At 41.8% G+C, this 27,639-nt stretch overlaps 1 protein-coding gene across 2 annotated transcripts in view; it reads left to right on the forward strand.

Annotated features, from left to right (window-relative positions):
* TMTC2 (transmembrane O-mannosyltransferase targeting cadherins 2) overlaps nucleotides 1–27,639 on the forward strand; it is a 675,216-nt gene that overhangs the window by 295,819 nt on the left and 351,758 nt on the right. For both annotated transcript variants that reach the window (XM_086919639.1, XM_086919642.1), the window contains exon 3: nucleotides 12,104–12,932. In XM_086919639.1, the coding sequence (XP_086775765.1) occupies nucleotides 12,104–12,932 (829 nt within the window). The remainder of the gene's footprint in view (nucleotides 1–12,103; nucleotides 12,933–27,639) is intronic.

Raw genomic sequence — 27,639 nt, forward strand, 5'->3', positions numbered from 1 at the left:
TAAAATGAATCAATTCCATAAAAAAAATGTTTTGTGCTTTTTTGTTGTTGCCGTTGATGAGGAAAGATTCTACTGCATGGATCCCTCTGTCATTTCTAATGGAAGTATAGAGTGGTTTGACATCAATAGTACATAGAATGATATCCGGTGTAATTTGAGGTTTGATTGACTCTAATATATTTAGGAAATCTGTTGTGTCTTTTATGCAGGTGGACATTCCTTGTACCAATAGTTTGAGATGTCTATCCAGAACAAATCTTTTACACGTAAGCTTCACACACCCCATTTGTAACATTTTACAATTCTCACGCTAGCGTAACCGCTCCTCTATTTCACTGGGGCTATTCCTTTTTGTAAAAGAGCTTCTTTCACCGCATTCAGTGATAGGTTACCAGTAATCAGCTCATCAGCACATTTGCTAAGTCACCCACCCACAGTTCACGCCACACCGGGTCACCAATTAAACGAACGGGCGCAAACTCTTTTGACTCTATGCGCTAACAGGGTCTCTGATTCTAAGTGACAACCTTTGCGTAACGTTTTATCTTGCGCACCTTTCTAACGGTATTAACATCACTGAGCTTTTCAACCATTGTTCAGATTGAAATCCGAGGATATGACATTATTCACCCCTTCTAATAATGGTGCAAGACACGCATGGATAAGCTTCACTGCAGTACATTGGTTCATGGATAATTATGGCTCATTAACCGCTCTTGTACTGAACCCAAGTCTCCTCTATTTTTCAGTTGTACAGACCCTGAAGAAGGGCAGTTCACCCGAAATGCATTGGGGATAGAAAAACTTTTGTTCTTCACAAACATTGTTATGACGTAATAACAATTGCTAAGAATATGAGAGAAAATATGAAAAACACAAAACACAACTATGAATGTCAAGTTTAATAGAGTCATTTCGAATGAACTAAGAGAGAAGAATTGATTTTGTATACCGCTCCCTTGAGTGCACAAAGGAGACGCACCTCTGTGACCAGAGGCCAGGGCTAATTTGTAATCTGTAGGATTAACCCTACTGCACCACCCACCTTTCCAACAGCGTGAACATCACCACCAACACATAAGGAGTGCACCCAACTGTTGAAAGTCCTGGTTATTTACTTAATCATTCATACCATGCCTTACACATACATGGTCCACTACTGTAATAACCTTTCTTAGATGATGGTCCATTTATTTAGTGGACGCATGGTTCCTCATAGGAATCTCCGGAGAGTAGTGTGCCCAGTACTGACACGGTCATCATGGGTGTCCAGGAGAAGATGAACAGGTCTTGAGCTGAATGGGGCCAAAAAAAGTATTAATAGGGACACACTGATCCTGATGAAATCCACTGGATTGGGTCACATGACAGAAACTAATTGATTATACTTTTGGGCCAAGGAGTGATGGGTAACTCCAACTAGGTTGTCTTCCCCAGTTTTTAACCTTGTCAGACGGACCTGTGAAAAAATACTAATTAGGGCACCGCCTAGGCATTTTTAAAGAGTACCTCATATAAATCCTACACCCTTTTACCTTCAAGTGATCCCTTGTAAGTAAAGAGATCGCTGCATGCCCCTACCGTCAGTGGGTGTGGAAGAACTCCATGATGAAGCATGTCACTGGATAACATTCAGCGAGTGTGAGTTCCTTTAAGAAAATGGTTTTCCACCTATACTCAATGGCCCCACCCTAGATGACTCGAAGCTGGTATAATACAAACATTCTGAATTATTTCTTGGTGCTTTCACAATCCATTTTATTGAATCTTAACCTCTTCCATACGGGGCTAATTCCCCCGCTGTGCGGGGGTTGGAGGGGCCACGCGCGCGGTACTCATGACGAGTCGAGCTCGTCATGCTGCACAATGGAGCAGTGCTCATGACGAGCTGGACTCGTCATGACTCCACCCACTCCAATAGAACGCCGTCACAGGCGGGGAATTAGCCGCGCGTGGGAGGGCTGCGGCAGTTATGACCAGCTCAGCTCGTCTTGAGCTCGGCTCCATTGTGCCTCTTGACGAGCTGAGTTTGTCATGAGCATGGGAGGGGTTAATGGAAAGAGATTTGTGACTTCACGCACTAAGCTATATTACTGAGTGCACCCCTTCTTAATACAGATCTTTACCTCAGTAGAACACTTCCCTTATGCTTGAGAGTTGTCATCGGAAAGAAGCAGCCTTTACATTTAAACTGTTATATGCTATATTAGTATTACTTCAAAAAATATATTGTTTAAAATGTCATTTTGCGTCATTGCTTTCTCGTCTTGTTTCCTTCTCCTTGTTATTTTTACTGTTTTCATAGTGTTTCCATTTAAACTTCGAAACTTTTTTTTTCTTTGACTGTATATGTGTAAACTGTCTATTATTATATAGTTCTCAGGGTTAACATCCAGAGCTTTGGTTTATATTGAAATGCTTAAATAGAGGGTTCCACCATCCAAATACCTTTTAAATTAAATAATGTGTACTTCTATGTAGGAAACGTTGGGCTCCCACGCTATTGGGCTGTCTTTTGACGTAGCCTCTAAATTCTTGTGGTTTGAAATGTAAAATCTTTGGCTACAGGTCGTTAATCTTCAAGGCACAGGCCGTCATGTCTTGAGGCATAGATTGCAACGTCCTGTGGCATAGGTTGCCAAATACAGTGGCATACAGCTCTAACACTCGAAATACAGGCTTCAACGTCCTCTGGTATAAGTTATACCTCCTTGAGGCTGAGACTAAAAAAACATCTTGAGGCGTAGGCTTCACGTCATTGAGACACAGACTATAGGGTCTCGAGGTGAGGAGATCTGCAAATATTTAAACTTGCACTACAACGTACTGAAGCATACTTTGAGACAGCAAGGCACGTCCTAGAACTTAGGCAGAAACAATTGAAAAAGTCTTCACGAATAGGCTGAAATGTCTGTGGGGTTGGACAGTGATGGACGGGCTGGTGGGAGGAGGGAATCTGATTGTCCTTCTTTAAACCTCGCAAAGTGTCTCCTTATCTAATCGGCAGACAGCTGGCAAATGGGGGTGATGGCATCAGACAAATTTGAGGACACACAAGAATAAAAGAGGCCATGTTTGTTTTCCTTCATTTCCTATTTCTGCACGCGAGTTGGAAATGACGCATTCCTGGGGTGTCCTCGCATTTCTCCCAGGATTTCTTTTCAGTAAGTTTGTATAATGTAATGTTAAAAAAAAGTCTCGGCGTTCAGAATGCACGCTGTTGTCCATACATTTGTCTAGGGACACATGAAATGATTTGCAGTGTTATTTTTTAATGCCTATTAATTTTCTTTCCTTAGTAACATAACGAGGTGTTTTCAATAGACCCCTGTCCTCTTACAATCGCCTTCCATTATGCTGGCAAATTTGAGAGAAGGCTGTGCCGTTTGGGCCTCCCAGCTGAGCGGAATCTCATTATAAATTGTCTCTTTATATTAGCCGAAAACGCCGGGCTCCCCGAGCCGAACTCATTAACGAGGCCGGAATGTGTCATAATGGTTGGCCTGTCACACAGGAGCTGCGCCGGCTCAAAAGAATGTTGCCGTTTAATCCACTGGCACTGCAATCCCATTTGCAATGCAGCAGGACTGTGAATAAAGAGATCGATGAAGGAGTGGCTCTTTTTTTGCAGATTCAATTACTTTTGTGCTCTTTTTATTCAGTTTCTTCCCTTTAAGATTTAGGCTCTCCATGTGGCCCCCCCAAAAAACAAAAAACTATTTAAAACGAAATGTACATCCATAATGGCACTGAAGTTTTTCTTTAAACCACATTCTTTTACCTCAGAGGATGTTGCTTTCCAATTTTTTTTCCCAAAAAAGAGGCTGGATTGTTTCACAGTTAAACTGATTTGACCAACTCACCCTGCCTGGTGGGATGTTTTAAATTTCTCATTTTAAGCTAAACAAGATTAACGTGATTTAGTAGCTTTTAGTGTAATTGGTTATTGACTGCAGCCCACCCCTTTCAGCTCGCGTAATTGAATTATGCAGCTACTTCATCGTGTAATAATTTGAACTCAAACAACTTTCTACCTACAGTGTGCGGATAGTGTTTTCTCTTTCTTTGTTTAACTGCGAGCTGGCGTTAGCCAGAGTACTAGCAGACGGGTTCTTTGTTTCCTTCGGCTCCGTCCTTTGTACGAACAGTTTACACCACCTCAGCGATCCAAAGAGATGCCAGCCCCGCTGACTTTATTCATTTCCATTGTCCTGTCACACGCAAATCAGCACATGAAAAACCTCCCAGTTCTTCCATCACTGATGAATGGCCGATGGAAGTTTTTGTGCATGTCGTAGATGACATTTTTTACCCATTCCCCTGAGAAAACGGCCATTTTAAAGTGTTGTATACTAGACAACGAATGTGCTGTCTTCTGCACAATGTATTGTCAGTTTAGGATTAGCCCACCATTTCCTTTCTTACTATTGGTTGGCTTCATTGTCACTCATTTTCTTGCTTCATATATGTTCGCTTGTGTGAGCTTTACTTCCTCTTTGTGTTTGTCCCTCACCATAGGGACATTACTTTTTATCCTTCCACTGCTCCTTTTTTCAGGCTTGTTTTTCCTTTTTGTTTAAGCACGCCACAAGAGTGCATGTGTTTTCCAGTGCCTCCCCAGGGTACCCCCCAGCACGCTTGTGTTGCTCTTTCTCAGCCCGCGTCCTTTTCTCCCCTCCATGCTTCTTCCCCCTTGCTTGCTGCCTCCAGGTCCACGTTGCGTTGTCATAGCCATTTGCTTTTACCCTTTCCGTTTCTCTCTCACTCTTTTGTTTCCCTCCCTGCACCCTATCTAACTTAGATCAGTAAACAAAAAGAAAAAGAAAGTTTGTATCATTTTGTTGGCATGTGCACGCTTCCTGCGTACGCCTACAAAATGATTTTTTTTCTCTTCTTTAGATGAGCTGTGCTCCAATGCTGAAACCATTGCAAAGTCAATCAGTCCCAATGGCAAGACTTGTTGGCTACTTGTTATTTCTCTTAGGCACGAGCTTTTGCCCCCTGCTGGCAGAGCCTTATGAAGCGACCTTGTAAATGTTTTCCAAAAACTGGCCCTGGTCTGGCACTTATAGTTAAAGACAGCTTGCAGACAACTACATTGGCTATTACACTTTCTGAAGGCATTCTGAAAATGTGAACATAAGGATCTGTTGTAGGACCACACGTTAGATTTTTTGTTTTGAAATGTCCCTTCCCCTGACCCAGTTCCCCTTTGATTTTGCATTTCGTATGTACCTTTCTATTTTGCGCATAGCTGTCTGAACTGATGTTTAAAGTTGTTGCTAATGGTGCCTCATGACACAATTTGGTAAGCTGAAATTAAGTAACTTGGACAAAATCTTTTTTGCGTTTTTAGATTCCACCTACAGCTCACATGCGCTGACAGCGAAAGCTATTGTAAATTTAAAAAGCTTAAAAACAGGCCTAGAGCCCTCCCCATGCTGAGCGTTATTTAACATTAGTTGACTTCAACGTTGCTCTTATTTCCTTACTTCTCATTGGTCAGGGCCTCCTGCTGCTTCCACTTTCTCTTCAGCTCGCTTGTCGTTCATGGAGTTTGCACCAAGTACAGTTTCCAGTCTCCGCAGCCAGTATCCTTCCACTGGCCGCAGCTTGTACTGGCACTTTAAAAAAAATTATTCAGGCGCATGTGTTTGCACGATCTCTCTACATCCTTCCTCCCCCTCTCCCTGTTGTTTGCCCTGTTCCTCCTGCTTCATTGTTGGCATCCCTTCCACTTGCATCCATTTTTTTGCCCCCCTCCTCAGAACAAAAAGTGCTTAAACGGCTAGCGCTGGCCAGGTCATAGAACTTTGTATTTATGTACTTTAAGCCATCCTTAAAAAAAAACGTTAACAAAGCTATATAGCTCACACAGAGCTATTTGACTTTTTAAATGTTTTTTTAAAGATTTTGCTCCGCAGCGCCGGCTGCTGTGCAAGATGGCTTAAAGTAAATAAAAACAAAGTGCTAGGGTGTGACCACACTGCTGTGCAACATCTTTAAAAAACATTAACACAACTAATAGTTCTTGCATAGGCGAAACCTGTTGGCTTTGCCAATACTTGTTCTTTAATACATTTAATCTAGGGATAAGAAGGGATGTCCGTTGTGTTTGAAACACATCTTTAAATGCGCAACTCTGAAATAATTCCCCATGCTTCCTTTGACCCTATCGCAAATGAATTTGCATTAAGGTTTCCAATAAGATTGATTAGAAGCACTTAAGTTGTAACCCGACAGGCCACCGGTTACCATTGCAACCACTGAAAATGACATTTTGGATATAATAATGATCTTTCTGTCTCACCATATTTAATTGTTATAATGCGGCGGATGCACTAAAGATGAGGAGAGAATGCTTGCAATAGGTCTAACCACTGGCAATCCCAACCCATTTTTCTTTTGCCCCCAGGATATCTTAGATTCTACTCAGCCATAGGCAAATCAGTCTTGACTTTGCTCCAATATGAACAGTCCAGCCTGAACTACCAAGCCAGATCCTTTCTGAACTGGAATACAAGCAACTCCACACCGTTTTCACCCAGGTTGGGGCTCTTAAGTCAGGTGTAGGTTGGTTCTAGTGGCACAGTGAGCAAAGGACTAACGTCTGGGTGTATCCTTTGGCACTTAGGGTGGTGCATCAAGCACACAAAGGTGATTGGGGGGGGGGTGTTGGCTCTTAGTCGTAATCATGGGTAATAACTCCGGGTAGCATTCTAGACCATCAGACTTTCCCCCACAGTGCCACCTTGGATTAGATCCAGCCATACGCAAGTCAGTCTTTATCCTGCTCCAATAGGAACAGTACAGGCCAAGCTGAACCGGAACACAACCAACCGAAGTCTGGGTTTGCCCTGATTGAGGTTGTTCAGTTGGGAGTAGTTTGGTTCCAGTGGCACAGTAAGCAAGGGTGCCTCGTCTTGGCATACCTTTGGACAATCAGGGTGAAACTGGTCTTGGGATGCTTATATTCCAGTTCAGAGAGGATCTGGCTTGGTAGTCATGGCTGGACTGTTCTATTGGAGGAAGGTTTAAAAATTCTACTACTCTTGGAAGGTTAGTGTTACATTTTTCATCTCTCATACCTAGAAGCATTCAAAAATACCACTCCACCAGTCTTAAAAGGGAAAACCAAAACAAACATATTTAATCCAGATTTAATATTATTTTGTTTAAAATTGCTCATACATATGTATACAAAGTCACAATAAAACAATTAAAAACAGTACAAGTGGTTATTTCACACAATATTAAAAACAGATAGAGACACAATATGAGACCTATATATCTGTGATTCATAACTGTTAATTTGAAGGAATCAATCTAAATATTGACATTATTTCATTGTTTACATGCAACACCTCGTTCCTCAAATTTAACCCTAAAAGAGACAAGCGTCGACGTGTTTCGGTGGAAAAAAGCAGGATAAAGCCACCTTCCTCAGGACGATAAAATATCTGTCCCTCTTATCGAATGCCGTAGGAGATTCACCTAAGCTAGGAAGGTGAGACCAATATTCAGGCTATTCTCTACTTTATTTTAAAATCAGCAATCGTTCCTAGTTAAAAACTCTCAAGTGGACAATCACTGCTTATCCCACCTAAAAAGCTGCGGAAGGGGATATTAAAATCAATATACCCTGCTGGTCAGTCGTAGTCTTCAAGTGCCAGTCCTCATCTGTATGGAAATAATGTAGGGGTTTCTTTAGAGAGGATCCTCTATATAGAGGCCTGGTCATATTAAAGTAGTTCAGGCTTGTTACCACATCCTTTAATCACTGGAGTGACCGCTATCGCTCCTCTAATCTGTCCTGCATCAACCGCACCACTGCATTCTCGGAAAAACTTTTTGGAGGAAGCTCAAGACTGATTTGCATATGGTTGGGTTTACTCTCATGTGGCAAGGCAAGCAAAAGAATGATGGGTTGGAATGCTACCACAAGTGATTGCCAAGGGTTAGACTTATTGCACGCATTCTCCCATCACCTTTTGTATATTTGTTGTAGTCTGGAGGATAACTACCCTTGGTAGGGGTATCTCACAAACACAGCTACAGAGATTTTGAGAGTCTTTTCAACAGCTTCGGCTCTTAACTAAATCTTGGTCATCCCCGCATAAGAGGCACCTTTTGGATTGGCTAATTGTGTACTAATGTCCATCACACAGTCATCTGATTTAAGAATTTGGAATTAACTGATCACATGACCATTACTTTTTTTGTTTTAGTCTGTAACAGAAAGCAGCTAAAGTAAAGTGCAAAGTCCTCTAAAAATGCACATATGCAGTGGTCTCCTCCAAATAATAGGAAACACCTGAAATGTTTTAATTTTCAGCAGCAGTGGATTAATATAAGAAAGCAATAACAAGACTTTTAACACCAATAGCGGCGAACTAGCGAATTGGTTAATTTAGACACTCTAACAGCAACAAAGACCTACAATGGAACTTCTAAACATGGTTGCAGGAAAATATTTAAAATCTTAGATTCTGTAGACAAGAATCAATTTACTTTCTTTAAAAGCGCCTTACCTGCTGTTCTTGTACAGCTTGAGTCAATGCTGTAGTGTAAGAAGGCACTACTGTTCAGTAAATGACATTAGATAGAAGGATTGTGTTTCAAAATATATTTAGAAAAACATCGATTGAAAAAAGTATGTTGTGCTAAATATTGTTCATTGTAGGATAATCTTGTTGGGTGTTCATTTTCTGTTAGCTTCTATAGGGCAATATTTTTGTAAACAATATTTTGAACACTTATTTCTGGTAGCAATCCATTAGAAAGTCTACCTGGTGCAGACGCTTAGTGTAAGGGAAGAAATGAGGCGTACTTGGGTAGACTTCATTGTAAATAGTTTCAGTTTAGGTATTTGTCAATAGATCACACTAGAAAAGCTATACAAGCGTTGTACTGTTCTTTGAGGGAACTGTGTGCACGTCAGTCTTAGTGAATGTGTGGAAGATGTACTGTTTCTATAGACAAACTTAATGACTAGTTTGTTTTCAACAGGCTGTTTACAGATTTCTTGAAATAAGCTTAGATTACATTCCGACTGGAAAAAACATCACTCAGTTCTTGTACAAGTAGCAACTAGAGAACTATCTTCAATAATCCTTTTTTATTTAAGGTCCTGGAAAGGTACTTCTGACTTTTGGAATACATGGATCTTCATGGATTCCTTGGGGGGACTGGGTTTCCAGTTAGAATCCCTGAAGTGGCTCTGTCGAATGTCCAGAATAAGATGCATCATAAACCTCAGTTTTATACTTCCGACCAGCCTCTGTGCCCTCAATATGCAGAACGAGGTGGTTGGCATGTCGGTTGCAGCGGTGGAGTTGGTTACACCCATTCTTCATAACATAACAAGTGAATCTGGGCAGCTATTGAACAGATCGATGATAAATGGCCTTGGGAGTGCCCCCTGTATAATGATTATCCCCACTACGGTTTATATATGTCAGTGGCTGTTACCTGTTCTGCTCTATTAGATTTGCTTTAATTTCTTAATGACATCGACAATACTCCCTTTGTATTTAAAAAACTTTCCAATAAACAAGGTTCTCATTTAGAGTGCGTTTGAAGGGGAAACAGTCGGAACACCAATGGTCTAAACCACGTGTAGTCAGACTCCGCAAGCTCTACCACGCATATGCCCTAACCATGCATATGCGTGGTTACGGCAATCTGCGGTCTAGCTTCTGGCTGCTTCGGACAGAAGCGGGAAGACCTTGCAGGAAGCGGTAAGGTAAGCGTTGCTGGATGTAGTTCTGGGCCCATGTTGGTTTGTTGTTGTTTAGTAGGCTGGTTGGATCAGGTAGTTTTATGGGCTGGGTCAGGTTATTTTTTTGGCTGGGGGTGAGTCGGGGGTAGTTATGTAGGCTGGGTGGTGAGTCGGGGTAGTTTTGTGGGCTGGGGTGGTTCGGGTAGTTTTGTGGGTTACGGGGTGGGTCAGGCTTATTTGTGGGGTGGGTCGGGTTGTTTTGAGGGCTGTGGTGGGTCAGGGGTAGTTTTCAGGGCTGGGGTGGGTCAGGGGAAGTTGTCAGTGCTGGGGGTGGGTCAGGGGTAGTTTTCCGGGCTGGGGTGTGTCGGGGGTAGTTATCAGGGCTGGGTCGTGGGTAGTATTTCAGGGCTGGGGGGTGGTTCAGACTCGTTTTCAGGGCTGGGGGGTTGTGGGTAGTTTTTGGGGGTCAGGAGAAGTTTTCAGGGCTCAGGGAAAGTTATCCTGGCTGTGGGGGGGGGGGGGGGGGGAGCTAGTTTTCAGGGCTGGGGGGGTCGGGGTAGTTTTCAGACCTGGGAGTGAAGGTAGTTTTCAGGGCTGGGGGGGTCAAGGGTAGTATATTTTATTATGGGTAAGGGTATTAGGCTTCAGGGTAGGGGGAGCGGAATGGGGAGTTGTGGTAGTTTTTAGGGCTTGTGGGAAGGCGGGGTAGTTTGTAGGCCTGGGCTAGTTCAGGTTAAGGGACAGGGTTTAAGGCCTCAGAGCAGGAAGAGGGGAATGGGCAGTCTGGGTATTTTGTAGGGCTTAGGGGAGGGTGGGGTCGTTATTTAAAATGGGGGTTTGCTGAAGGGGTTAGGGTAGTTGTAGGGACAGTGCAAGGGGGTTGGAGCGGGTTGAGGTAGTGTTTAAGGGTTAGGGACTGCGTGAGGGTTGAGAGGCAGAAGGGGTATTTGGACCTCCGAGCGGGAGGGGGTCGGAGGGGAGTTTGTTGCTTAGGGCGGGGGAGGAGGGGTCTCAAATTTAGCCACACATACCCCTTTACCATTCAAGCCTTTACCACTAAATTACACGGTACAGGCATGTGTGGTAAAGGAATGCATGGTTAAGACTCATTCGTTGTTTAGGTGCGTGGTAGAGGCAACGTGGTTTATCCACTTGTGGTTCTATCATACAACCCATTTGAAGAGATTCAACTCTGAAAGAGAAATAAAGAGCTTGCGTTACATGAGGCAAAATAGAGCTTTTATAATTAATGGCCATCAGATCTCACAGTTAACAGGAGTATGTAAACACATCAAGTTAGCAAGACTTTTTTCCAGTTGCAGAAAACGGCGTTTATTGGTTTTATTTTTTATTTGGAGTTATCGGGGCACCTAGTGAATATGGTTACATCTTCAGTTACGTACCACACCACGCTTTTAAAGCAGATCAGATAATTTTCAAAAGAAAAACTCGGAGTGGATGTTACGAGAGTTACAATCGGGTCCATACTGAAGTCCCCGTAGCTATCGCTTCGCTACCCATATGTGTGCCTCTGTATCCCCAGTACTTGCAAGCCTAAACTGGCTGCCTATTACTTGTAATGGATGTAAACTGGAGAGGATTACCCAGAGGGAGTTGTACCAAAATACATCCAAACATTCTCTATCCTGAATAGAACTGTAGCAACCTGCTTGAATGTTACAATTCAGTTACAATTCAAAGATTGGCCCGTGCTTACCTAAAGGCTCCTCTGCATGGTTGACACAGCCTGGCGGTTGGTTACCCTTACTCTCACATTCTCCTTCTCCACTCGATATTGATTGTTAGAAGGCAAATAAAGGAGTTAAAATTGTTCTGAAAAACCTGGTACATTGTTAAAGTCTGAGCGCCAGCATTACAAAATACACAAAAAACAGAATTGGCTTGGTGGAAGATAGTCAGTCATGGGTTAAGCACTGCATTTACAAACTTTTAACACCAAAAATACCAGTTGCACAATTTAGTGAACGCAGAAGAGGTGGAAATTGGCTTTCCATGCCATGTTTGGTAGAAGGTACAGTCAAGATCTTCGTCTGCAGAGATATGTGTTCCACTCTGCCACTGTATCACACAAAAGCACTTGGAATGCAATGCCAGTCCACGGTGATGCCTTGCAGGGCTCTCATAACGGACAAGACTTGAGCAGCACTGTCCAAATTGAGGCAGACTATTGAATGAAATGTTTGTATTTTTTTCTGTGCTAGTTTTGCTCCTTGCCACCTTGAAACACAGCATTTAATGAAAATGAGTGATCGTCTCCTGCCCTTGCTACTTTTTAATGCACATAGAATCTTGATGTCTGTGTAACCGCATATCACAACTTTTTCTCCATTAAGAGTTCTTCCTTTTTTTCTTTTATTTCAGCGGAAGAATGCATCTCTTTTCTTCAGCATCGGCCTGCTTACTGTCTGGGGTGCCACCTTGCTGGGTGCCCGCTTGTACTGGATGGGCAACAAGCCACCGAGCTTCTCAAACTCTGACAACCCAGCTGCAGACGCGGACAGCCTTCTCGCGCGCATGCTGACTTTCCTGCACTTGCCAGGGAAGAATCTGTGGTTGTTGCTTTGTCCAGACACCCTCAGCTTCGATTGGTCCATGGATGCAGTGCCTCTCCTCAGAACACTTGGTGACTTGAGGAACCTTCACACTGTGGCCTTCTATGCTGGACTCCTCCTCCTCGTCTACATGAGCCTGAAGAGATCCGGTCCAGAGACAGCATGCAATGGGAAAGCCTTCACAAATGGCAAGCAGCATACTAATGGGCACAGCTGCCACTCAGACCTGGAGCAGAAGAGCCAGGAGCTCAAACCAAGCTTTGCTCCAAATGTAGAAAATGGCACAAAAAACCATGTGACCCACAGACCACAGCTTCCCTCTTCGGAGCAGATTGTTGTTTTTTCCTTGTCCTTGTTAATAGTCCCTTTTGTACCCGCCACAAACCTATTTTTCTACGTCGGCTTTGTGATCGCAGAGCGTGTGCTATATATTCCCAGTATGGGGTTCTGCCTTCTTATCACTGTGGGTATTCGAGCCCTCTACGTTAAAGCCCAGAAGCACTTACTCAAGCACTTCATTTTGTACGCCACAGCTGCTTTAATTTTTTTCTATGGGCTGAAGACTGTTGTCCGCAATGGTGACTGGCAGAATGAAGAAATGCTGTACCGGTCAGGAATCAAAGTGAATCCAGCTAAAGGTAAAATCAAGCTTTATAAACCCTCTCAATGCTTATTCTTCATATGCATGCACTGCTGACATAATGGGAACGCCGGCCAGAACTCCGTATGTGTGGTTTTTATGAAAAATGCTTGGTCCTAATGGCTACAGTTTCCTTACTTTACCCGATTAATAAGAGTCTCCCGCTTAACACAGCCTCCATTGCTTGAATATGCAGTATTTGTAGAGGTGCTTAGGACCTGGGTGGTCACCAGGACCACCGCCTGCCGCCACTGCCCTCCCAGCTCTTGCATTTCACCAAGAAGCAGCCACCAGTGTGTATGCAGGTATTTTTTGAAGTGCTTAAGCCAGCTGTCCCTCCACAATTAGAAAAATCAAAGTGTGACTTTTTATGTAAATACATAAAAAGCCGTCACTCCAACCCCCTGCTAAACCAGCATTCACGTTCAGGGCAAGTCACTCGCTCATGAAAATAATTCTTATCAAGTAAGCATAGAGTTTTTCTACAATACAAAGTTTCTGGTGGTTTATTCCTATTTTTTACATAAGCATTTTCCGGTTTTCTGGTCTCACGTCTTCTGATTTTTGTATTGTTTTCCTTATGACATTTTTTTTATTTTTTTTATTTCGAGTGAATATCCAGTGAAGAAAAAAACAAACTGTTCCCGCAGTATCCACTTTTGGATGTTGACGTTGAGGGTGGTTAGGCTTCCCAGACGGTTTTAGGAAAAGATAAACTTGACTTACCAGTAATATGGCCAAACCACACCATTCCTTTGTTTCTATCTGTGCATGTAATGTCTGCATACAGTCTCTGCATACAATGGGTGCTTTCATAACATCCACTGTAGTTCTGTGCTGTCGTACCTGTTGCCAATTATTGCAGTGTTAAGGCCCAAGAGACACCCGATTTCTTCATTATTGTTTTTTTGTATGGGTGACAATTAACATGTGTTTTCTCTGTATTCTAATTTTGATCACCGTTATTGTCTAAGCTATCCCCTTATCTCTTTGTTTTCATGCTGTCTAATGTGCTTATAATCCGTCATATGTTGACGGAACAAAATATAGTTCCTTGATTTCCCAGGCATTTGGCTGGGACACAGTTGGAAAGTTACATACCTGAGGCAACAGTGCTCCCCAGATGTGTTTAACCAGGTTATTCCAGCTTCCAGGAGCTGATGTCACCGCCTGTGAGAAATATCAAAATATCTACCAGTAAATATCTGGTCTGTAATGTACTCCTGCGATATATTTATAAAGCTTGAGTGAATAGGCACACTTACAAAGTCAGCAGTCATTTGTATATGTATTCTAACTTTAATTATATAATGCTCTTAGACACATCTGGGAATCTTCAGGGCACAGTTAAACTTGTCCAGAGGAGTACTGGGTGAAGTTCCTAGGTGTAAAGCGGGTGCAGGAAGCCCGGTTGGAAGCTGAGCACAAGTGAGGTTGTTTGAGTAGTTAGTGAAAGTTGATCAGGGATTAAAAATGTGTGCAGGCCCTAAATTGGAGCAGTTCAGATAAGATATCTGTGTTGTAATTGTGTCTGTTTTTTGTAGTTTCTTTTAAGTGTGTGTGCACCATGAGGCAGTCTGTGTGGGATCTTTAATGGCAAACCGTTTCTTATTTAGCAATCGTGGTTCCAGGCCTTTTCTGCAGCACTACTTTGTATTTGGGGCAGAGGGTCTAATACTGCTTCCTGCCATTTCAGCGGAGCTATACGAAGTGCTGTTAGGACAGTGGGTATATTTGGTCAGATGATTAGAAACTACAAATGTGTTTTATACTTGCTGCTGGTCATGGATCAGCTTCTTTTTTGAGAGCCCAACATACATTTTTGTAATGGTGGTTTAGTTTCAAAATTATGTAATCCTTGTAAATCGAGATCTTCCTGGGAAGATGGGGCATATAGGGTACCTTCTTTAGTGTACTCAGGTTGAGGATTATACCTATTTGGTCAATTTACAAGTTGAATCTGTCTTTGTAGAAGAGACTTCTACATTGTTGGTTCTGAAAGTTATTTGGTGTTTTGTTAAAGTTTTAAGGCTAATGGATGGGAATCATACGATGCAGGTCCTATTGCATAACCCTAACAAGTTATATTCCCTAGTGTTTCTGCTTCCCCTTTTCTTTCGGTACTGCTAGAGCACATCTGTGATTAAAATTCCAACCTGCTTATTAAAGTGGTTTAGTGTTCAGCTGTAAATGTTTATTCGGACTGGAGAAAGTACGGACACGCCTCAGACGTCATGTCAGGGTGATTTGGTTTACCATGACATTTCTACACAAAGAAAGGTGGAGGAGTCTTCTTTCTTTTGGTATATTATAATGCTTTCCTTTAAGGAGCTTAGTCTTCATAGTTGTTGGTGGTGATGAAGCATTCTCTGTAGTAGTGATGAGCTATGTATCACTGTGCTACCTCAGTCTTGTTAAAGAAAAAGTTAATTAAGTGTGCTTCTCTTGTTTTGTTTGGTAATTATATTTTAATACATAAAACCTAAGGGGGTCTTGATTGGATTTGCTTGTGTTGAGAGCCACCTTAATGCACATGTTGAAATAAACAATAGATTGAATCCTCAATCCATTACTAGATTAAGTTAAGTAGGCCATGCAGTGGAAGTCTCAAAGCAGCATAAAGTAGTTGTGTGCAGACCTTCCTTGTAGTGCATTATTGTAACATCCATAGTATGTTTCGAAGTGGGTTTGAGTTGATGAGCACCTCATGTTTTACACATTAACTTGCCATGCATTGGTTTGTATCCATACGCCTCCACCTTTCAAATATGTTGGGAATCATTGATGTAGGTAGGACAATTGCCTTGAAAAGAAGTTGAAGTTAAAATGTAGGGGCCGCCTAGGTTTAGCATAAATTGTCCCTAATAAAACCCTGTCACTGTTGACAGCATTGATTCATTTAAATGCCCTCTTTTGATGTCCGATGTTCCTTTAAAACTTTCCTGGAAACCTTCAGCAGTCAGGTTCTTGTTTTTATCCCAATACATGTTTAAAGTGACTGGCAACACTGATTCAGAGCCCTAACCGAATTTCGACTCATTGATAATCATTTATTATTTAGGAAAAAGGTGAAAACACATTTATTACCCAAAGCCTGATTAACTACCAAACTCTCCTCGCCACCGAATATTCTCACCCAAAAGAGCTTTCCTTTAGCTCCATGATATCCATTCGGATGAATGTCTCGGTTTATAAATAAATACATTTAAAAAAAAGAATTGTCTTCAGGTTGAGTTGGAGGCTCAAGAATACCTTAAAGTCAGATATGCCCTTCTAAGGTTCTTAGGTTTAAACTATGTTGACCACGTAGAAAGATGTCTTATTAGATTTACATGACATCTATATGTGGCTCTTGGATCTTCCTACAACCGCTCAGCCTCTGACTGTTGTCCCTTAATGCGCTCAAATGCCATATAGAAGCGGATGGTCTTTTTCTTTAACTCTGGCATGCAACGAGAACCCAAAGCGTTACATTTTCCCTCCTTTAGGTAAATCACCTGATCTGGGATTGTTCCTTTGGTAATCTCAGAATCAGCACAAGAAAGGTCATAAGAAGTCTTCTTCCTTGTCAAGAAAACGCTTGTGCTGATTGGACGGTCTGGAGTCTCTGCAGTTTATTTTCATGATGCCTGGCTCGACCTCCCCTTTGGAGCCGATTCCGGTCTTCATAAAGATTAAACCAGATTACTCCCTCCTTTTGCTGACCCTGGTTAGGTTGATGTCTTCAGTTTGTATATGGTTAAGATTTTCAGGACAGGCCCTTAGCATTCTTGTCCACCCCCATGTTTGGGTCCGATTTAGCTGGTACAGCAATTTCCGTAGACTCTGACCCAGAGGCCACCTGTCTCCTTTCTTCCTTAGGCTTTGTCACTACTTCCAAAGAAACACACAACCAATGTTCCATTTTTTTGACATCAGTGCTGCTTGTGTCACCGTTGCCGATTTTCGTACCATTTCCCCTACCTTAAAAGTTGGCTGATAGAATCCAATAGAGAGTAAGAAAGTGAAGACGATTTGACTATTAAACTTTACTGTTTCAGACTATTCAGCAACGCTGACACCCTTTTCGGATCCTTGGTGAACCTAAGGGTTGCCAGCAGTCTGCACCATTTTTTGCTGGATATGCCTTTATAAAACCTCTGACTCTGCTCAATCACCCCTCTGCCCCCAGCCTCCCCTCCAACACCAGCTCCTTTCCTGTTCCCTCGACTGCCCTGCTTCTGCTACAGCGTGCTGTCCAGCACACACCTCAATCTTGGAGGCAGAGTTTCTTGCCTTGCTGAATAAGGGTGCTATGAAAGGAGTGCATTTACAGTTTAGGGATTGGGATTTTACTCTCTTTATTGTGCTAAATCATCTCACCACACGTAGGAACTCCATCCCGAAGCAACAGATATAATCCTATTTCAATTGGGATGCTCCAGCGCTGCACTTTTTCTGATGACTCCGATGTGTGTCATCATTTTACTCCCCTACAAATAATTCTCTTGGTGACACCTTGAGATTTAACTGGTCATGGGTTCCACTTTTACACAAACCCCCTTTTGTCGAAAGCCCTGCAGAGTATGCAAGAGCAAGCTCAACACTAATTTGCTCCCCTTTTCCACACAGAGCGGGACCTGCTTATGAATCAGTACGGGTGGATCCCCCACTGCCCCAAAACCCCAATGCCTCTGACCTTACGGCTACATACAAGGAGGTTGAGTGATTGTAATTAGAAACCTTCTCTTTACCTACGGAAGTGACTTTCATTTTAGTTATCAGGAAACCTACTTCAAAATTTGTTTCTGGGCTGCTAACCAAAGTTTACTTGATAAGAGTTAGAAAGTTTGAACCCTTTCCAGTCTTGTCTTTCTGATGTTTTGTGCTGTGCTATGTGCAGCAGGGTTCAGAGGCCCCCACTGTGAAGGGTTACTTGACTGCACTGACTGCCTTCCTGTGCCTACCGAAACCACATACTTTGCATAAGTCGTCTTTGATTGCATGAGTTCCTTGGTTGATCTGCACTGGTCAAGCCCACCTCCCACAGGGTATTAATTGGGACTCGTTCATAAAGTGAGGGATCTGTGACAAGTACCCATAAGAAAAAGTTACTTACCCTTTGTAATGATATTTCTGGTGATACTAAATCTTCCCTTAGATTCCTCACCGCCATCCCTCCTTGCCTGTTGAGTTTGTGTTGTAGTTAAGATGTGAAGGTATGCAAACATTTCCTATGCTGTTTTAATGCTCTCTCAGCACTTTATAAACAATTATTTTGCACCATACGTTACAGATTAGTCCATTGATGAAACTGATGGTACCACCTGGAAGGGGAGATATTGCTCGGAGAGACGTTTCAGGGTCCAGTCTGGTACCTGGTTACATTCATAAAGTGAGGAATCTATGCAAACATATGGTATTAAGACCAGCTAGTCACGAAATGTGCCAGCTTGGTAATGCAAGCAACAAACCTTGCCCCTGTGTTTGGTTTGTGGTAGAACAGAATAGAATGCCAATTTCCCTATGGTGGCAAACCTCTCTCTCCTCTTCTTTGGTGTTACAGTGATTATCTTTCTGAGATCATGCTGGTAGTGTTCTGAACAGTTAACTTATACATTCGCGGATTGCCAATTGCATCTGACCACATTCCTCCATCATAAACTCCTTTGCATAAAAGCAAGCATTGGCGAAATGAATGAGTCTGTTTTGCTTTGTGAGTAACAAGCCAAACCCATTAGATTAGTTAATGTTTATATGCAGTTGAAAGAGGCCACTGGGCGTGTTTAACAGTAACCGTATGGCAGGACAGATACACCGTTGGGCATGCAGATGGGTGTGAGCAGTGTCCCTGCAGAAGGGTTATAGAGCCACCATGGGTGCCATCCCTGCGGCATGGGAGAAGAGATACTGGCAGTGTGCTCTATCTGGGTGGCATCGTGGCAGGAGAGAAGTTATTGAGCAGCGAATACATCTGAGCTGGCTGGTGCCTTGAAAGGAAGTAGCAGCTTGATAGCAGGGAGAGGAGCATTAAGGTACTGAATGTGTGATGAGTAATTGTATTGGTCAGAAAACAATCAGCTGTTTTATGCTGGACTATACATTTCAAGTGTAAAATCGTCCCGCATGCAGTATCTGTGGAGGTGGAAATATACGCCAAACAACCAATAGAATATTGGTTAGATTAAAATACTCCTGTTGCTGATACCAGATGTGCTACAATGTTGGAAGCCAATACCAGAAGAACTCTTAACTGAATAAGGCATTGTCTGAAGGGGCTGACAAGCCCACTAGCTAGGTGAATATTCTATTTTTTTTGTAAAGGCTTGCATGAGCGGGAATGAGAGAACGGGTAAACCTTACCTGGTGTCCGTTCTCGCTTAAATACTTTCCCAGATACACTTATTTTTAGCACCTTGGGTCATCCACTATGCTGGTGGTTTGACCATTCACCTGATCAGTCACACCTGTTCTTTAATCTTTTTATCATCCTACTGTTGTCAATTGCATAAAAACTGGCACTTTAAAAAAAAAAATACCTGTATGCTGTTTCTTTATGAACCATATCCGTTGTGCATCTCCATAGATTCCAACCTATACCCCCCAGCTATTCCCTGCCTTCTTGCCACAGTTTCTTCCTACTTTTCTCTCCTAATTATACCCGAACCATGCTCAAGTTTCTTGCTACTGTTCACTCATCAGATCTTGTCTTGCAATCTAGTTCTCATCTTTCTTTAACCTATTTACAGTGCACACTTTATTTCTGCCTCCTCAGGAAACAAAGGTATCAGTTTCATACCCCGCGTTCTAGTCTTTTCTGTTTCTATTCTACCACTTTGAATGTTCTGACCCTTTGTGGCTTCTGGACCTTTCACTACTTAAAAGCCACATGCTTAGAAACTGAACCTGAAACTTTGCCCTTGCTGAACAACTAGCAAATATATTTACACCATTCTGATACTTTGGCAGTATTAAATGGAGCAAACCCTTGTTGCTCCCATGCAAATATCAACTGAATTAATTTTATCCGATGTTTAATATAAAAGGAAGTTTGACGATACATTTCCTTTACTTTCCAAATGCAGAGATGGGACTAAAGTTGAGGCAGAAGCAGTTATATCTATTTTTATCATAACGTTTTTTTTTAATAAGGCTGTAAATTGCCATTATTCTTTTGGTGAAAAGTCCGCTGCAAATGTAAAAACTTTACGAACTAAAAAGTACTACATATGTTTAGCAGATGATGCGCAATCCATTTTCTCCATTTTCCTCTAGTGCAAAAAACTTTCTGTGATATGATCTGGAGTAAAATGCCTCATTCCATATAACACCATCATAAAATGGGGAATCATGGATTACTCATGTTTTTGCACCTGTCCAAAGGTTCTGTAATACTACTATATTACTTACATAGACCTTTCATAGTGGCTGTTGTGTTTACTCACCATGTTGAGAGTACCTCCCATTTAATGTCCACTTTCAACCTTTCCTGATCTTTTATTTATAAGCCCTAAATATTAGCAGTTTTGTACATGCACCGGTTGTGTATGTTTTGGAATTGTGTTAGTTACTGTGCTCCTTTGCATTGTATTTGTTTTCACATGATGATTATAGGGGTCTATGTTACTTCTTCAGGTGTGCGATGGGTTTCAGACAGAGGAGGGCTAGAAGGGACCTTTTCATAAAGGTCCAGAAGGAGGAATCTGAAAGAAGTGAAGAGGACATTTCCCCCATACTGGTTCTTACGTGGAAATGAATGAAACTTTGCAGGAACAAAACTGTGAGGTCTGGTCGATGCCCAGTAGAAAAATAATGTTCAGAGCAGGTATCATCTGGAGGTGGAAGACAACGATTCCTGTTTGATTCGATTTCTTAGAGGCCACACTATTTTCCTGCCACGGCCCCGCTCTTCCCTTCCCCAGCGTGGGAATAGGAGCAACAGTCAGGATGGGGAGGACCTTCAATCTACACATGAGCAAATGGTAATAATAATTTTTAAAAAGTTGAGACACTCGAATACGAAGGAGAAGATGATAGAAGGTGGCGGCTTGGCAAGTGATAAAAGAAACAAATCCCTCTGCCTCCCGTTATATCCTTTCTGGGAAAAGCAAGCAAAGAGTTTTGAAAACATAATCTGGCCAAGAAGCAACAGCCCCAAGCCTAAGCCCCCCGTCAACTCGCCCTACTATTTTTATTTTGTCTTCACCCTTAAAAATAGAGCTTTTCTTTACTTTGCAATAAGACCAGAAGACTTTCCTGGTATATTCAACGCCTCGTCAGAGGTAAAAGTATACCGTCCCCCACCCCTTCACGCTGGCACAGCTGTAACATTTGTGATGGAGCTCCTGTTTTTTAAAATGACGTTTGTTGATTATCCACTCCTATTCTCTGCTAAAAATAAAGTAAAATCTATAAGCACAATCTAGTTATTCCTTGTGTGAAGGGCGTTTGTGTGGAGTTTTTATTTTTGTATGTTACGAAATAGACGTACCAAAAAGAAGTACAGCAACCGAATGGCAGAATACAATAACACATTTTACTGATAAAATTTCTATTGTTGGACCGAGCGGCAGTAATTTCATACGGCTGACATATTTACCGTGCAGTTATATTGGAGTGCGGCCTCACATCTGCCATACATTATGGCACTGACAGACTGTAAATTGTTACCCTCCAGAATATGTAGCACTGTGAGCGCCGGTTCATGGATGCATTGTGTGTGAATGCATTTAACTATCCTTTCTGATCTTCGAGTGTCTGCAGTACATTTGGGAAACCTTAGTTTGAAACAAATTGGATATTTCTGCCAAAAAACTCAAAATTATTGGAAATAAGGTAGTTAGCATGTGTTTTGTGAGCCACAGTTGCACGTTTGTGGAAACACATGCTTGCACCAGTTGGGGTGGTTGCTTGAGAACAAAGACCAGTCTGAAAATTCCCCTGCCTGTACAAGAGAAACCAAATACTGTCGGCAATGCTGGCATGTGCCTGCAGCAGGGTTCAGGGGGGTCATGGCATTGCACCTGCTGGCTCCCTCTTAAAGTTGGTGGATAGTCCAGAAAGGAAATACAAACCCGCTAGCCCTTATGAAGTGTGGGCAGCACAAAAGACCGGCCCCTTACCCAACCACAAAACATCATTGCATAGTTAAGATCCACAGTGCATTGAAGACCTCTGGCACCGTCTGTATTGCGCAGACCCTTCCCAACAAAATTGCTGTCCTGCCGAATAAGCAATTGGAACTGTCTTAAAATACTATTTGCAGATTTCCATTTATTATTTTTTTATTTTTGAGTGAGGAAAAATAAAAATACAGTTTAGCAAAAAGAATATAAGCACCATATTTTTACAAATGGGAATATTCAGATTAGCTTTTAAACCATATAGAGAACAAAAGGTGAACTGCTCCCGACCACTCATATTTGGACATTATTTACAGCATTCTAAGGCCTGTAACCCTGTCCTCTCATTTATGAAATGTCTTATTTGTCGTTAATGTGTTTTTCCCCATGCAAAAGATTCTAAGAATTCCATGCCACGACTGGTCAGCAAAGGGAGACACCACCTCCACCCACCTTCCAGTCAGATGGAGTTTAGCAAATACAATGAAACTGAATAGAGTCTGATTTTATTTATCTAATTTTATATAGCAGGAACTAGACCCGAGGATATCAGTACTTTCTAGAGATATCACAGGAGAAATAACAGGAGATACGTGTGAAGTAAATAAAAATACATAGTGACACTATATAAAAATAGAATACAATAGGATAGATATGTAAAAGTTTGTATGGGAAATGTATTGCAAATCCTGCTTACATTCTCAATTATTTGACCAGTCAGTGTGACTTCAACACTAACACCGCTTCTGAGCAAAATCCTCCTCTGAATCAAATGCAAAGGACATACAGTAAACTAGGGTATGATGATTAGGTCACAGTAACCTCTTTATACAAGAGGCTCAACTATCTTGTGTTATGGATTGACCTGTGCCCTTGTCAGAACATGACACAAGTTGCTCTTGGTTCGTTGAGTTTGAGGCTTATAATGACAGAATGAGGGCTTTTATCCTTCATGTGCTCCTAATCCTATCGGTGATTATTAAAAGTGGGTATGTTAATTGTTAGAGAGTAAGTAAAGCACTGGTACCAGCTGGGTGTGGCACAGATCCAACCACATCCAAAGAGAACAATGTCTGATCACTTATTCATGTTTTAAAAAAAAGTAAAAATAGAGATCGCTATCTCATCCAACCAGGGTTTTCGAGGAACATGATTATAATGAATGATTGAGTGGGTACCTTAAAAAACTATGCAGATAATAATTACTGGCCCTTATGTCTCCAAATAAAATAAGCCTCTGTTATTGTATATGAATCCTATTTGTGTGCCCTTTGCATTTTTTTCCATTTCGAAGTAAAACTGTTAATAAATGAAAGAAACCCCCTTAATAACCTTCTGGCACCTAATGTGGACTATATCGGATTATAAGCATTACTCTATTTTTTCTCAAATCTTTTTTATTAATGTCAAAAAGGAAGCCAGAACTAAGTAACAGAAATGGTAAAGCCAAAACACTCAATTATTCAGTACCAAGTTCCTAGCCATCGTCGTATCCCTCACTAATGATCTCAAAGATTCAACCCACCATATAGTGGAACCCTGAGTAGGGAACCAAAGGAAAAAGAAGTGGGGCACCGGAGAGACACAGCCTCCGAAAGTAGCTTAAAAAAATACTCATATGCCATCTCCCCCGACCTTCATACAGGCATGCAAAACCTACCCCCATTAAATCCAAGGAGACTAGTCATCACAAGAAATCAATGTTTTTGATCACCCATGCTGTTCTATATGGACCTACCCACCTCAGCTGATGACAGCATAAATGTATTTTCTCGAAAATTCACAATCAGTTTGAAAATCAGATCAAATCCTCTATGTCCTGAAGGCTCAACTTAAAAATATATATATATATATGTCCAATTGCACCATTTTCCTTGGCAAAGCATCAGGGCAGAGTCTTCATTTTAATTGAATTAACACAGCCCAGCATCAAAGGGGTACATTAAACCACCATGTCTAATTAAATAGTGGCACATGATCGACTGCCCAAAAATGTTATGATCCATTGGATAGGATCAAAACCAAAGGGGATGATGGACGTGCCAGCACTCACTCTCAGTCAACTGATCTGGGTTTAATCTATCATCATTCTTTAGCTCACTCCACCACCCCAACTCATACAATTGAGTCGATTGGATGGGAGGCCTTTTTTTTTGTTTAAGAAATTTTTATTAGCATTTTAGAATAAATACAAGACATATGTCATATGAAATGTGAGACAAGATAATATCAAAAAGAAGTACTAAAACATATGCAATGAGTAATAAAATGAAGAATGAAATGATCCCAGAAAGAAGACAGAAAGGAGAAAAGAGAGAAATAGGAGAAAGAGAAGAGAGGATAGAGGAAAGAACAAAAGGAAAGAAAGGGGCAAGAGAAGGGAAGGGAAGAGAGAAGGGGGAGAAGGGAAAGAGAAGTAGAAAAACTGAGAATCAATCAAGAAGAGATTTGGAGGAAAGATAAGTGGTAAAGGGAAGCCAAAGGAGATCAGATTTGATCTTCAAGGGATGGGAGGCCTTTTTAAAGGTCAGAAATTTGCAGTTTTTTTAAATAAGGTTTGCAAGCAATCATTGGATTTTATCTGTGTGTTAAGGCAATGACCTAAACTGTGCCTAAACTCCTTGTAGAGTTGATCCAGGCTGTGCATTACTCTTTCTGGGTCAAAGGAATTGGCGCCACTTCATTTTCAAACACCTGGTAAAACACATCCGAAACCTAGAACAGCGAAATCCCTGTGTACGACATGAAGGATGCAATTACTTGTTCAGTATACAGAGCAAAACATCGGGGTGATAGGTGACACTGTGAATTTGGAATAGATCTGGCAAAGTTTTGTTGGTGCACATTGCAGCGGAAGGACATGTTTACCTTTTATGGATGAGAGGAAAGTTAAACGCCCTACCTTCTCGACATCCAGGTTTTCCTTTCAAAATGAATTCATTTGAAATCCACCAGTTTCACAGTTATATAGTGATTCTTTTTGACAAATTGTTGTATCATTGTAGGCGAGTTGATGCACATAAGTGTTCCCAGCACACTGATTACTTGAATATGGTAAGTCACATCAGCAAGGGAGCAGCTAGTTGTTGACATTGTCATTTGTTTCGTACAGCAAACCATGTCTATCTAGGTATTTGTTAAGAGCAGTACAATGCCAATGGGTGTCCTGTCACTACGCTTATAGTATAAGAGAACAGGAAATAAAAATATTAGTTAAAGTCAAAGAAGTCAAGTTTGTAGGGACGTCGGAAGATGCATGTGAGTAGACATAGCTCTTATGGAGACAGACAGTAGATTCTAGTGTACAACCCCAAGATAGGACTAAGTACTGCCCAAAGGTAAGACTTTGTTATCTTGCAACGGTGAAGATGAGAGGAGTGGTGGTACAGGGGTGAAATATATTTTTGAAAGTAAAGTGGACCTGTATTTTAATATGTTTGATGACTTATTCAAAGAGATTTTCATAAGATCACATTAGGTACTAATTCAGTTTGGGCAGATGAGCCACCAAGATTGCCTGGGCAGATTGCAAGGGATGCGGACAGCGTTGTTCTTTATCACTTAGAGTTGGGCGAATGATGACTTTGACAGAGCCACAGTGAGAGATAATAGATTGAATTACAGTTTTCCTGCAGTTTTCAGGAAGGAAAGGAAGATTTGTATTCACTTAGCAAATATATTAGAAGCAGGAAGCAGGAATGTGAGTAAATGCATGGAGGAGAGTGCTTTGTTGAACTACACTCCAAAATTCTTTACTGAGGTAGAGGATGTCAGTAGGGGAAGCAAGATCTGGTGGCCACCATAAAGCTGTCCATACAGAGGAAGCACTCCTAGAATCAGGACTTCTGTCTGCTCAGAGTTTATTTCAAGTGAATTATCCCTCATCCAATGAGCTACATTTTTTAGACAAGTGCAGAAGGGCGATTGGGCATCATTTCTCTTATTATCTATGCTGATCGTCAATTGAGTGTCACCCGTGTCGGCTAGGAGAGAAAGGCCAGGAGAATTAATCAATCGAGCCAAGGGGACGACGTCCACATTGAAAAAAGTAGGGCTGAGCGATGAGCCCTAAGAGGATGCCTTAGAGGAGAGACTTTACTGGGGGTACTCAAGAAGACAGAGGAATATGGACAGAGCAAGACTGGAGCCATTTAAGTTAGTGCCTTTTAGTGCCTTTAATACTAGTTGAGGGTAGTAACAATGGAGTGAGATATTGTATCATACGCTGCCAGGCGGTACAGAAGAAGGAGAGCCTCAATGCAACCTTGCTCCACCTATAGCTGGAGTTCATCTAAGGCAGCCAGTAGGGCAGACTTGGTACTGTGAAGTATTCTGAATCCTGACTGGGAGGAGTCAAATGCATTGTCAGATTTAAGGAAGTGCACAGCTGTTTGTTGACATGTTTTTCTTGGAGTTTGTTAGGAAAGTGTAACAGCGAAATAGTTCAGAATTTGGAAAGAACAAACAGATCAGCAGTATGCTTTTATAGAAGAGGCACTTCAAGAGCATTTTTTCTGGCAGTAGGAACCTCTGTTAGGGACTTATTAGAGAGATCAATTAGTGCATGCGTAAGGCAATGACTCGGGGAAGTGAGGAATACAAGTGAGCTTAGCAAGGATCCGATGAAGAGCTCATTGAATGGATTATACAGACCTGCTGTCTCAGAACGAGAGATTGGGTGAGAAAATAAGAGAAGCAGGAGATGAGTTTGGGGCTAAAGATGTCAAGTGTGTTTGCGAGCGAAGCAGTAGAAATGAAGTACTAGTGGTTTTAACCTGTCAATGCATAGCTCTAGACATAGGGGACTGGAGTATTAGGAGGGATTGGCTAAGTGGTTTACAAAGTTGAACACAGCTCTGGCTGAGTTCCTAGACTCCAAAATGCAAAAGGAGAAATAAGTAACTTTGGCGGATTTGAGTTCCTTCTGGTAAGTCTTAAGAGCAAGTGTATGGTTGAGTTTTGCCGCCTGGTCATTATCTTTCCAGCAGCTTTTCTCCGGGGCTTTGCATTGACATTTACAAATATCGAGCAGAGGTGTGTTCTGTGGGGTGGTAGGTTTGGCATGATAGGACACAGTTGGTTTTAAAGAGCCAACTCATCTAGAGCACTGGAATCCCAGGTGGTGAAATTGTCAGCACTCTCTTCCATGGTAGAACACAGACCAAAGTGTGGAACTGTGGACCAATGTCAACCCGAGGAATGGCTGAGAGAACAGTGGAAGGAACTCCTGGGGGAGGTGGTGTGGAGGGGTTTATGAAGCGTGAAAGGCACCCCGAAAGGGTCAGTCCACTGGAAAGGAGTGTGATAGATACTTTAGTAGTAGAAATGTTACAGAAAATTGGGTCAGAAATATGATACCTGAGATACTTTGTTGAATGTACCACCTGAAGAAGACCTACTGCAACCTCAAGCTGTATGTGGTGTGTCGTTGTGGATGGTCTATGCAGGCATTACAATCTCTTAAAATCAGATATTTAGACGACTTGGGTATGTAGATATAAAGAGATTAATCAGTTGGTTGCCTATCTGAGTGGCAGGGCTTGATGGTCGTCAGCTAAGGCTCCAGAAAAGATGCGGGGTGGAGATATAAGAATCTGAAATAAG

The sequence above is a fragment of the Lissotriton vulgaris genome, chromosome 1_1 (assembly GCF_964263255.1).
Source record: "Lissotriton vulgaris chromosome 1_1, aLisVul1.2, whole genome shotgun sequence".
Taxonomy (NCBI): domain Eukaryota; kingdom Metazoa; phylum Chordata; class Amphibia; order Caudata; family Salamandridae; genus Lissotriton; species Lissotriton vulgaris.